The sequence below is a fragment of the Pipistrellus hanaki genome (genome assembly GCF_964339955.1).
Source record: "Pipistrellus hanaki genome assembly, chromosome: 4".
Lineage (NCBI taxonomy): Eukaryota > Metazoa > Chordata > Mammalia > Chiroptera > Vespertilionidae > Pipistrellus > Pipistrellus hanaki.
This window is the reverse complement of record NC_140506.1, coordinates 69302203-69315718: the sequence shown is the minus strand read 5'-3', so window position 1 is coordinate 69315718 and position 13516 is coordinate 69302203. Positions and strand designations below refer to the sequence as shown.

Here is a 13516-nt window from a genome sequence, read left to right as displayed (position 1 = left end):
TGATGTTTCTATCTATCTCTCCCTCTCCCTTTCTCTCTGAAATCAATAAAAATATATGTTAAAAATATTAAGAAAACTAAAAATAAGTTAGCCATAAGTTAGAAAGTTCTCCAGGTTAGTGTGAAGCTATGAGAGTTACAAGAATGGATTATTCCAACACATAGGAAGTAGTCAATTGCGTCTGATGCTGCTGAGATATAGAATAAGACACAGACAGAAAAGCAATAATTAGACTTGGTGACCTCTTCAGGAGTAGTTTCTATGTCGGGGCAGACCATAAGGATTACAAAAAGGACCCAAGATTAGGAAGTGGAAACAGCAACCATAGGTCATTCTTTCAAGAAATTTGTATGGAACCACAAAAGACCCCAAATAGCCAACACAATCTTAAGAAAGAACAAAGCTGGAGGCATGATACTTCCTTATTTCAAAGTATATTATAATATAGTAATCAAAATATTATGGTATTGGCATAAAAACAGACACACAGATCAGTTTTGGAGAGAAGAGCAAACGAGAAATAAACTCATACATATGGCCAATTAATTGTTGACAAAGGAGCCAAGAATATACTATAAGCAAACATAGTCTCTTCAGTAAGTAGTGCTGGGAAAACTGGACAGCCACACGCAAAAGAGTGAAACTGGATCTTATACTCTCTTACACCATACACCAAAATCAACTCAAAACGTATTATATACTAGAAGGTAAAACCTAAAACCATAAAACTCTTAGAATAAAGCATAGGGGTAAGCACCTTGGCATTGGTCTTGGCAATGATTTTCTTTCAACACCAAAAGCAAAAATAAACAAACTAAAAACTTCTGCTCAGAAAAGGAAACCATCAACAAAGTGAAAAGGCCGCTTATGAAATGGAAGAGAATATTTGCAAACCTCGGAACTGGTAGGGGGTTAATATCCAAAATATGCAAGGAACTCATACAACTCAATAGCAAGTAATAATAATAAAAATTGATAATAATGATAATTGGATTTCTTAAATGGGCCAAGAACCTTAATAGACATTTTTCCAAAGAAAACATCCAATGGTGAACAAGTATACAAAAAGATGCTAAACATTGCTAATCATGAGGTAAATAAGGAAAAAAACACACCCCATATTGAGATATTACCTCACACCTATTAGGATGGTTGATATAAAAAAAGATTAGTGTTGACAGGGATGAGGAGAAGAGGAAACCCTTGGGCACTGTTGGTGGAAATGTAAATTGGTACAACCACTATGTGTGTTCCTCAAGAAATTGGAAATAGAACTAGCATATGATCCAGCAGTTCCACTTCTTGGTATATATCCAATGGAACAAAACCATTCTCTCAAAAAGATATCTGTACTTTCATGTTCATTGTATAATTATTTATAATAGTCAAGGTATGGAAACATAAGTGTCTGTGGGTGAACGGACTAAAAAAAATAATACGTACAAATATGCTGTCACTTATATGTAGAATTTTTTTTAACTTGAACTCATATAAACAATGTAAAAGTGGTTCCCTAGGGGCAGGGGTTGGGGAAATCACGACAGGTTAGCAAAAGGGTACAAATTTGCAGTTATAGGATGAATGAGGTCTGAGGATCTAATGTATAACATGGTGATTATAGTTGGTAACACTGTATTATATAATTGAAATTTGGTAAGAGAGTAGAACTTAAATATTCTCACAATCAAAAAATAAATCTGTGAGTGAGCCAAAACCGGTTTGGCTCAGTGGTAGAGCATTGGTCTGCGGACTGAAAGGTCCCGGGTTCAATTCCAGTCAAGGGCATGTACCTTGGTTGCGGGCACATCCTCAGTAGGGTGTGTGCAAGAGGCAGCTGGTCGATGTTTCTCTCTCATCGATGTTTCTAGCTCTCTATCTCTCTCCCTTCCTCTCTGTAAAACATCAATAAAATTAAAAAAAAAAAAAAAGTAAATCTGTGATTGATGGATCTGTCAATGAACTCAGTGGGAGGAATCCTTTCAGAAAGTATGTGCATCATGGTGTGCACTTTATCTCACAGTTTCATTTGTCAATTATACCTCAATAAAAACTGGAGTAAAATAAAATGGGAGTCAGAGAACTGAGCCGAAAAAAAATATTTTTTTGCCCTAAGGGAACAAAAATGTGTTAGTAGCTGGAGGGATAATATGTTGAGAGAGGTTATTTTTTTAATCACACAGAAGGAATGATTCATTGAAAAAAGGAGAATTGTGAAGTCTGGAAGGTAATCCAGAGTACAAGTTCAAACACTTGACCTTTGAGAAAAACCAGAGATACTTCAGCTGTTGGAAAAGAACAGGAGATTGCAAATGAGGGTGCAGACAGGTGGTTCATTGTAGGGAGATGAATGAGTCCTTAATATGCGATAGTCATGTTAGAAAGCAGGAGTGTGGGCATACTAGGAAGGAGAACAGGATTGTCAAGGGAGTATCACAACCCGAATGAGATGTCAGTCTTGCACTAAAGCAAGACCTAATCTGTTTTCTGCACTGCATCAGGCACACGTAGGTAGAAGGAAATGAGCATACATAGGCGTAATGGACAGTGAAGTGATCAGTCATTGGCAATCCTGACATTGCCAAAGCATAGAAAGTGGAATGCTAGAAATCAAAATTTCATAGGTCGCACAATATCACACCAACATACACCCTAGTAGATTTACAAATTTCAACAGAAAAAAAAAAAAAGGAAGGGAAGGGAAGGGAAGGGAAGGGAAGGGAAGGGAAGGGAAGGGAAGGGAAGGGAAGGGAAGGGAAGGGAAGGGAAGGGAAGGGAAGGGAAGGGAAGGGAAGGGAAGGGAAGGGAAGGGAAGGGAAGGGAAGGGAAGGGAAGGGAAGGGAAGGGAAGGGAAGGGAAGGGAAGGGAAGGGAGGAAGGAAGGAAGGAAGGAAGGAAGGAAGGAAGGAAGGAAGGAAGGAAGGAAGGAAGGAAGGAAAGGTGGGTAATGAATTTTTTTGGCTGTAGGCAACCTCACAGAAAAAGAAATTACCTGCAAGGTAGGGAAAAAATCAGTGTACTCTTTTTCCAAGTTCTCTCAGTAATTCTTAATGCCAATGGTAGCATAACAAAAGTAAGCTAGTCCTGACCAACATGGCTCAGCAGTTGAGCTTCTACCTATGAACCAGGAGATCATGAGTTCAATTCCCAGTCAGGGCATATGCCCTGTTGCAGGCTCGATCCCCAGTAGGGGGCATGCAGGAGGCAGCCAATCCATGATTCTCTCTCATCCTGGTTGTTTCTCTGTCTCCCTCTCTCTTCCTCTTTGAAATCAATAAAAATAGGTTTTTTAAAAAAATAAAATAAGCTAGGATTTTTGAGGCATATCTAGTATCTTTCAAATATAAAAACTATATTATACGTTGGCAAATGTTGAGGCACTCAAGAAGAATATCCAACAAGAGCCCTTCTTTTAAAAAAAAAATACCTCAATTCAAACAAGTAAAATAAAAATAAAGGTGAATGAGGGATAGGATGAAATAAAAGAAGACAGGCCTTGAACTCTCAAGTTCTAGAAATAACAGACACTATGCAATTACTTAAATTCATGCCTTAGCTCAATCCTTTTGCATATATTTTAAATTTTCCACAATAAGTTATTTTTGCTAAAAGGAGAACAATATCTACACCAACATACATCATGATGAATTTCAGAACACTTAAGAACAGAATGTAAAGGTTTATTGTATAAATTCTTTTTTCTCTAGAAGGAGAGAAAAACCAGATTTCCTACACATGAACAGGAAAATTGGGTAAAAGGAAACAATGGAACAATACTTTAAAACATTCCAAGGAAAAATACTTTGGAACTGAAATTCTATACTCAATCCAAGTGAGAAAACAAGCAAATTGTCAGAAGTGTGTTTTAGAATATTTATCACACATGTACCTTCTCTAAAGTGATAACCAAAGTATGTACTCTAATATATTTTCTTAATTAATTCAGGAGGAAGTAGAAGTACATATGAAACAATGGTGAGCCAAGAAACCAATAAACTTCATAATTTGGTTTAAATAGATGCTCATGGTGGATAAAAAATATTTTTTTAAAAACACACAAAATTTCTTGATCACAAAGACCTGGCAAGTACCACAGGGAGAGAACAGAAAGAAGTAAACTCATGGCAAGGTACCTGTTGTTACAGAAGCTTTTTAAACAGATACTTATTAGCAAAGTATCTATTAAGAGTGTGTATTGAAGTTGTCCCTTGGTTGCCACTAGAAGAATAGAAAGAAGATTTTAACTTCCAAATATGAGTTTGGGATGAGAGAGGATGGCATAGAAAACTAGACTAATTTAAAAAATATTGGGAGAAGGGGGCAATAGCATGGTAGATATAAAAACAATATAAAATGACAGGTAAGAATCCAATTATATCCGTAATCATAATAGATATAAATAGTTGAAATGGCTGGTTAATAATAAATTTACTTCTAAAAAAATTTTTTTAATCCAGGTTGGTGCTTTTTACAAGAAATGTACCAAATCAAAATGTGAGAGAGGTTGAAAATAAAGGATTTGGAACAAGATATTCAAGGCAATTGCTGAAAAAAGAAAGCACATGCAAAATAAAAACCAATAAATTGGTGAAAATTTAAAAATATATAAAGATGAAAAGAATTTATCAAAAAGATTTCATTGTCTTGCATTTTTTTACACTCCTAACAACATAGCTTTGGGCGGGGGCGGGGGGGTGGGGGGAGGAAACTTCAAACAAAATTTACAAACTATTAAATAATCACAATAAGTAGGGGTATAGAGAAATTTAATAAAACAATTTGCTCTTTTACTCTACTCACCAGCCTTCCCTAGCACCTGCCACCCCTATGCCCCAGTTTTTCTCTGCTGTCACAAAGCTGGCATCCTCTTCCCCAAGATGCTTCTCCTCCTTGTCTGGTGTCTATCCCTTTTAGTTGTCAGTTTTCCAGTTCTTAATCAAACACCATCCCTTCCCTGCAAGGGGGCACAAAGAGGAAGAGCACACTTTGTTTAAAAGTACCCACCAGAAAGACGAGTTTAAAGTTGAAAATAAATCAGTATTCACGCATGACTGGTTTTTATCTCATCATATTAGTATTTTGGTGAAGACATTTTAAACAAGATGTAATCCATTAGAAAGTCATTTTAAATTATAATTTTATAATCTTTTCATTATTCACATTTTTTCCCCTAAAGATGAAAATGAATGCAGGACCAAGCCAGGAATCTGTGAAAATGGGCGTTGCGTTAACACTATTGGGAGCTACAGGTGCGAGTGTAATGAAGGATTTCAGTCAAGTTCCTCAGGCACTGAATGCATTGGTAAGCTGATATATGAGTGTATTTTACTTGGTAAATAAAACATCTGTTCTATGATGTCATCACAGAAGAGCTCTACATATATATCCTTGTCTATTAAACAAATCTCTCAATCTGAGTAATCCACATACTTCTTCCTGAAGATACACACCTATTAAAATGACGTATCTGTATGTGCATTACTTGCACACCTATGTGTCATATAAATAACATTTTAAATAGTCTTCCCAAGATTAATATTAATTAAAGTCTATGGAAAATGTGACTTTAGTAAAACTTACATCAGGGATGATGATTTAATTCCAAAAGAAAATATTTTTAATGTGCGGTAAGCTCTGCTGAATTAATGATATTAAAGTAAAGGCCATATTTTAAAAATGCAATAAAGATTAAATTTTATTTTATGGTACAGAAAAATGTTTTAGAAAATATTTTCTTATGGAAAATATAAATCTCAAACATTGTGTTGTATTATAATGCATATATTATAAGCCATTTTAGTACATTATGAGTAGGTATAAAAGTATGGAATAGTAAAACTTAAGGGAAACCAAGAGAAATAAGGTTACTCATCATTTGATTTGGTGTAAAAACAGCATGTTTCAACTACATCAGATTTTTCTCAAAATGATGTCATCTGTTTTAAATCCTAGGAAATTGTTACTCAAGAAAATATACAGTTTATTCAGTCTAGACCTTTACTAACCATGAATCTTTTCAGATATAAAAAGTGGTTTTTTTATATTATTAATAGTTTCACTAGGATGGTCCATAAAAACCGTATTAATGATTTCTTGCCTCTCTATGTCAGAGAGATCCCTATCCTTGTTCTAAAAACATCTACTTAGTCTAAATGTTTGAACTGTCTTTAGAGGTAGAAAATATGAGATATTAAATTGAATATGTACCAAATTTATAACATAGTCTAGAATTTTCTTTTCAAAAACAACTTCTGATAGTTGTTTGCTTATTTAAAGGGAAATAATTTAATTTGATTTTTATTTTATTTGGATTCTATAGGAATGGTAGTTTACTATCACTTAGTTGCTGATGGATTAAAGAAAAGTAATCTATTTATAAAATATGGTGTCACTTTTTGTCCACATTTAACAAACTGTCTATAGTGGTAGAACACTTTATGAACTTAACCTCCAACAAAATGTTATAATTGTTAAACCATCTTAAACAGTGTGACTGTTCATATCAAGAATATTCACCTTGTTAAGTTATAGATAACAATGAAAGTATTGATTGTCCTGTTTAATTTTAAGTTCAAGATAATGAAGTGTCAGTTCTATGACATTGATTCCTATTGACTACGCTGTCATTTCAGACAACCGACAGGGACTCTGCTTTGCAGAGGTATTGCAAACGATGTGTCAGATGGCGTCCAGCAGCCGCAACCTCGTCACCAAGTCAGAATGCTGCTGCGATGGGGGACGAGGCTGGGGTCACCAGTGTGAGCTTTGCCCACTTCCTGGAACTGCCCAGTACAAAAAGATATGTCCTCATGGCCCAGGATACACCACTGATGGAAGAGGTAAGGAGTTGAGGAAATTCATGCATGTTATCAAACAGTGAGCTTCATTCATCGGGATTAGTTTAAAGGAAAAGTGGGGGGAAATAATAAAAATAATCTATAATAGCAAAAGCAAAATATGCTAATTAGACTGGACAACCTTGTGGATGAAGCCGGGGCTGTGAGAGAGGCCCGGGTCTCGGGTGCCGGAGAGAAGCCGGTGCTGGTAGCCGGGGAGAGAAAGGCCTGCTCTTGCACCAATTCTGTGCATCGGGCCTCTGGTACAATAATAATCTCTACAATGTTTGTGTATGCTTTTTCCTAATACTTTTGAGACTTGGTATCAAATCTAAGAGGTAGAATTTATTATTCCCATTTTAACAGATGAGGAAACTAAAGCACAGGCTAAGAGAAGTAATTTTCCTAAGATCACACCCTTTTTTCGGGATGGACCCAGGAATGGAACGTGTCTGTCTGACCCCCCGAAGGCCATGTTTCTAACCCACAAACTATACTTACTTAAATGAATGTTATTTATTTATTTGAGTGTGCACCAAAACTTAGTCTGTTTGTAACATATTTACAAAACAGCAACTCTCATAATTGATTAGTGGTTTCTGTTGTTTTTTGTACAACCAACTAATTTCCTGAAAAATACCATTTTCCTCTGTCCCTATACAGATTCCCAAACCTAATCTGATTATTTGCTAATCAATAATCCCTTTCTTACGACTCTAATGCTAGTGCAGATTTGAAGCCAATCCATGGGAAATTATCACAATTTCCAAATGAGTGGAACTTCACAAGGAAACTTTTCTAGATTCCTCCCAAAATAATTCATACTTAGGTTGCAAAATGAGTAAACTTAGACAGGGCTTTCAAAACAGTCTTCGTTTGTTTAGCTCTTCCCATCACCGCCGATTATTTTTATTTCCCTTCCATGTTGCCATTTGTCTGAATCAGGGGTCTTCAAACTACGGCCCGTGGGCCAAATGCGGCCCGCAGAGGAGTCTGATCCAGCCCGCCAGGTTTTTTGGGCAGTGAGCGCAGCCAAGGTGTTACAGTAGGAATTAGTAGTTCATATAGTCCGGCCCTCCAGCTCTCTGAGGGACCGTGATCTGGCCCCCACTTTAAAAAGTTTGAGGACCCCTGGAAGGGCACTCAGCACTACTATGAATGTTGGTTGTTAATTATCTCATATTAATTCCTTAATTTTCTTGGTTTCTAACCAGTTTTATCCTCAAATATATATTGACTTCTACTTGGTTTTGGTTTCGTTTTTGTTTTGACCTACAGATATCGATGAATGTAAGGTGATGCCAAACCTGTGCACCAATGGGCAGTGCATCAACACCATGGGCTCATTCCGGTGCTTCTGCAAGGTGGGCTACACCACAGACCTCAGCGGAACTTCGTGTGTAGGTAAGGCAATCATCTCTGTGTCTGGGAGCTTGTCCACTTACTGTCAGTAGAGTATCTTTATTAGGGAGCTCTAGAATGTACATGTTAGTAAAATGATGCCACTCCTTTCAGTGATGTGGCTCTTGGTATCATCGTAGTTGCCCAAGGCCTTGTCCAATCATGTGGGACACAGTACTGTTCAATTATAAAAATGAACTTTCAACATTTTATATTTTACTTTAAGATGTATAAGTGACATTTATTTGTCAGTGTTTTTGATGAGAGAAAAGGGATTTTGGTTGTGGATGTGTGTGTTTGTGTATAAAGAGGGAATGCTTTGTGCTTGTTTCTCGTTGCTGGTTTTTGCATAATATACATGTCCAGTAGCAAAGCAGTTTCAGTACAGAAACCTTCTACATTTTTACAATCTCTTTTTCTAATTTAAATTTTTATTGTCTCATCCACGTGATTCTATCACAGATTGGGGACAAGGGTGATTTGCCTTTATTGAATCTTCCCAAAATAGTTAACTTTATTTTCATTGAAGAAAAAAATATTTTCTCCTTTATAATTCATCAACTTAACATGATATTCTCTAAATTGCCTATTTCATTAATAAAGCACACCTGGCATGGAAAAGTTAAGAAAAAACAAATGGACTCATAGTAAGCATTTGTCTCACTTGGTTGGGCATGAAAGTAATGGAGAATAGGCTCCTAACCATGAGCTTTCCGCATTCTGTGGGTATCATCAATATGTTTTACGAAGGAAATGTAAATTGTCTGCTATCGATCAGAATCCTAGCAGAAAAAAGGGTGGCACAGTCAAATGAGGACAGTTTAAGGAGGGTTTAACAAGGGAACTATCTATAAAAATGTGCACAGTGCGTGTGCAGAAACCACGGGAAGAGTGCTGAGTACGAGGGCCATACTACGCCTGGGTGGAAAGGAGGGAGGGAGAGGTTGCTGGGACCTGGAAGGAGAAAGTTACGCACAGAGGGCTGCCTTGAGAGGAGCTGTGACCTCTGACCCCGTGACTCAGTCAGCCTGAGCCCACCTTGCAGGGAGAGAGTTGGGGAGACAAGGACCGGCCAGAAGACAGAGGGCAAGAGAGCAGGCTCCTGGTGCATGAGCAGCATGAACCGGAGAGAGGACTGGGCCTGGCAGGCGCTGGCAGATTTCCAGCACGGTCCATGACCCCACAAGATAGTTCAGGGAGTGTCCGTCTGGAGAAGTTCTGCTACACCTACATGTCAAAAACTGCTTTTAAACTCTTGCTTTTAAGTTTAGGCTCTCAAATTGTAAACCAACGTACATTAATCTAAAGAACTGAGTGGGTGTTTTAAACCTGGTCAACTGTCAAGATATTATATTTGTTCAAGATCCACAAACTGATCTTCAAAGTGAACCGTTGCTCTGTGCATCATTTCTCTCTGGCTGTTTTCCTCTTTAAGTTGAAGAGGAAAAGCTAAATGAATGAAATAGGAAGGAGGAGGGAGGATAGAAGCTAGTTGTTTCTTTTACCAAATGTTTAATCTTCTTGTCACTTTGATTTAGATCTTGACGAATGTTCCCAGTCCCCGAAACCATGCAACTTCATCTGCAAGAACAGTGAGGGGAGCTACCAGTGCTCCTGTCCGAGGGGCTATGTCCTGCAGGAGGATGGGAAAACGTGCAAAGGTGAGGGAAGAGCTTCTGGCATTTGTGACCCTTGTCTCTGTCTCTTCTTTCAGATTCAAATTTAGCCAATTGGGGATTATGCCACCTGCGCCTCCCTCAATCTCATTTTCTTAGTGACCATTTTATTACTCATTTTAAATCCTATTAAAGGACACCTGGTAGGAGACTGGCAAAATTAAAACCCAAGTTGCAGTAGTTTGCTTCCTAGAGCGCAACCCACACAGATTAAAAAACAAATAAAATAAAACAAATTTTGGTGAATGAAATAACTAAAATAAGATTTTTATTGTTTCTTATCTAAGATTTCATTTCTGCAAACTATCTTTATTACTGCCAGAGTCTAAAAATGAATTGTTAAATTTAAATGTTTTTGCTTTGGCAGTATTAAAAATAATTATCAAACTAAATTAAATAATTAAAAGAGTTCCAATACTATACTCACATATTGAATTTTATGTTACATCTCATAAGTATGAAATTATTAGACTGAGGAAATTCCTGTCTAATTAAATTTTTGATATACAGGTTATGCTCAAGAAAATGAGGTTTTATTTCCAATAAATAAAAAAATTGCAAGCAGTACTGTTCTCTTGTACCTATTTAGTGAACCATTATGAGTCAGTTTAATTTTGCACATTTATAAATGAGTACAACTAAAGGGTGTGTGTTTTTAAACTTTAAGATGATGAATTAATCTTGTTTATATCTTACATTGCTTTGTAAATGTATTTAAATATATTTTTCTATCTTAAATTCCAATCTACTCAAAATCACATTTTGAGTTTTCTGTCCGTCCAGTCCAGCTGTTACTTCCGGGTATGATTAGAGTCACAGATGCTGTGTTTTTGCTTCCTCTGGTGTTTATGATGGTGACTTCATTTGGAACGTGAGACCCTGACTCAATGTTTGCATTAAGAACTACATCAAGCCAAAACCGGTTTGGCTCAGTGGATAGAGCGTCAGCCTGCTAACTGAAAGAACTACATCAGTTTCCAAATTCTGTTTTATTTTTATTTTTATTTAACCCTTTAGTAGGAATAAGTGACCAGCCATGTACTAACCTGTCCATTCAATACAAGAATTATAATCTTTGGATAATAACTTTGAGAACAATTCATGGAAACCACAGTGATTCCTTCAGTCAATTTCTTATTTTAAGAAAATTTTGTGTAATGTATCACCTTCATCATCCTATCACAGTAGCCCATAATATTTATGCTACTTAAGTACATGAAAAGAAACTGCTTATCAAAAAAAAAAAGGAAAAGAAAGAAACTGCTTATTATATGCATATTGAAGCCTATAAAAATTCCAGCAAAAACCTGGGCAGAATATTCCCAGTAGATCAAACACATCTCGTGTGACTTCACGATTTTGCATAGCCAGACAACACTGCTCTGACTTCCATGGGCTTCTCTCTCATTTCAGACCTTGATGAATGTCAAACCAAACAGCACAATTGCCAGTTTCTCTGTGTCAACACCCTGGGAGGTTTTACCTGTAAATGTCCACCTGGTTTCACCCAGCACCACACTGCATGTATTGGTAAGACAAAACTATTGTACAAATGGGAAATCTTACAAACTTTGATAGATGCATAAAACTTGTAATTAAAATGGCAATGTCTCAATACTTATAGTTAGAACCAATCCCTCATAATTAGTGGTCTAAAAATGTTGCTTTCCCTAGCCAGTTTGGCTCAGTGGATAGAGCATCGGCCTGCGGACTAGAGTGTCCCAGGTTCAATTACGGATAAGGGCACATGCCTGGGTTTCGGGCTTGATCCTCCTCAGTAGGGGCTGTGCAGGAGGCAGCCAATCAATGATCCTCATCATTGATGTTTCTATCTATCCCTCTCCCTCTCTGAAATCAATAAAAATATATTTTAAAAATAAAATAAATAAAAATTTTGTTGATAATATAGATTTCCCCCCCTCAGGGATAATATTCAAAGGGGAAAAGGCCTATACTGTGCACACACACACACACACACACACACACACACACTAGGCATCTTGCAAGCAGTGCCTTTATATTGCATTTTAAATATGTGTTCAGATAAAATCTGATTAAAGGCTCACTGTAATTTGGACCTTGCTAATGAACATTTGGAGGTTTTAATGTTAGAAGACACAGTCATAATATTGAAAACCTGGTCCTCGGTCAACTCAAAATATGTCCCACTTTCACATCTATTGAAATATACTCTTTCTTCCTACTTTTGCCTTTAATATGACAGTGAATACTGGCATCCATTTCCCTAAAGTGCTCTTTTCACATTGGGAAACGTAGCCCTTCTTAGTTCACTTTTTGCTTTATGTAGTGAAGTTTGAGTCCTGTAGTAATTGGGGGGCTTGATCTCCTCCTCTATCTTTGCCAGACAACAACGAGTGCGGGTCTCAGCCCTCCCTGTGTGGAGCAAAGGGGATCTGTCAGAACACCCCTGGGAGCTTCAGCTGCGAATGCCAGCGTGGGTTCTCCCTTGATGCCACTGGACTCAACTGTGAAGGTGAGTTTATTTGCTCGAAAATCCTTAATCACATACAGCATGCTGTTTTCTTTTCCCTTCTGAGCCACTGAATAAGAAATGTTGATCATCTCAAAAGAAGAAAAATATATTTAAAAATTTAGGACCCAGCAATTGATTTTTGTTCATAAGTTTCCATAATTATTCTGGGGGCAGAGGAAAACTTTAATGCCCTAAACAAAAATTTGGTGAGTACAGATTGGCTTCTGAAGCAATTGAACTGTTTACTTCATTATTGGTCTAAAAAAGAATTGAACTGAACAAGAATTCTATACCTAACATGGTTTACAGTAGTGAATGGATATACCAGGAAAAAAAGGGGGGAGGATTTTTGTTCTATGATACCTAAACGTGTAAAATTAAGTGTAAGAAAAAGAACCAATTGTCATAGAGAATTGGGAAAAATGTGTTGAAACCATGCTGCTAGTTGTATAGATTTTAGCAGATGGCTGTTTTCATGTTATTTGGTCTGAGACCCCTGATTCACTCTCTTTTTCACAATGGGCATTCCTCGAAAGCTTCCTTGCAGTAGGTATTTCCTATGATGAAGTCCCAGGGAATGTTTCCAGAGGGAATAAAATAAAAATCTGCCTATGGTTCTTCAGTATGTCCATTGAAAGACAAATGTATTGGGATTGATATCTTTAAAAAATATCCATCCAGCCGAAACCGGTTTGGCTCAGCAGCAGAGCGTTGGTCTGCGGACTGAAAGGTCCCAGGTTCAATTCCGGTCAAGGGCATGTACATTGGTTGCGGGCACATCCCCAGTAGGGGGTGTGCAAGAGGCAGCTGGTCGATGTTTCTCTCTCATCGATGTTTCTAGCTCTCTATCTCTCTCCCTTCCTCTCTTTGAGAAAATCAATAAAATATATTTTAAAATATATATATATATCCATCCAGAGATTAAGAGACTATATACAACACCTTTATATTTTATATATAATATTGGAATTTGTGTTTTATTTATTTTAGTGGCCCTCTATTTATTCTTAGAAATAAAAGATTATGGAGAGATTAACTGGGGAACTTATATGCATATATGCATAGCACATGGGCACGAACAATAGTGTGGTGAAGTCCTGGGAGGGGTAGGTG

General features: G+C 37.1%; 1 protein-coding gene across 1 annotated transcript in view; it reads left to right on the top strand.

Annotated features, from left to right (window-relative positions):
* FBN2 (fibrillin 2) overlaps positions 1–13516 on the top strand; it is a 241195-nt gene that overhangs the window by 215084 nt on the left and 12595 nt on the right. Inside the window, exons 56-61 of the mRNA XM_084880950.1 lie at positions 5173–5298; positions 6629–6835; positions 8111–8236; positions 9772–9894; positions 11323–11439; positions 12275–12403. Coding sequence (XP_084737076.1) covers positions 5173–5298; positions 6629–6835; positions 8111–8236; positions 9772–9894; positions 11323–11439; positions 12275–12403 — 828 coding nt within the window. The remainder of the gene's footprint in view (positions 1–5172; positions 5299–6628; positions 6836–8110; positions 8237–9771; positions 9895–11322; positions 11440–12274; positions 12404–13516) is intronic.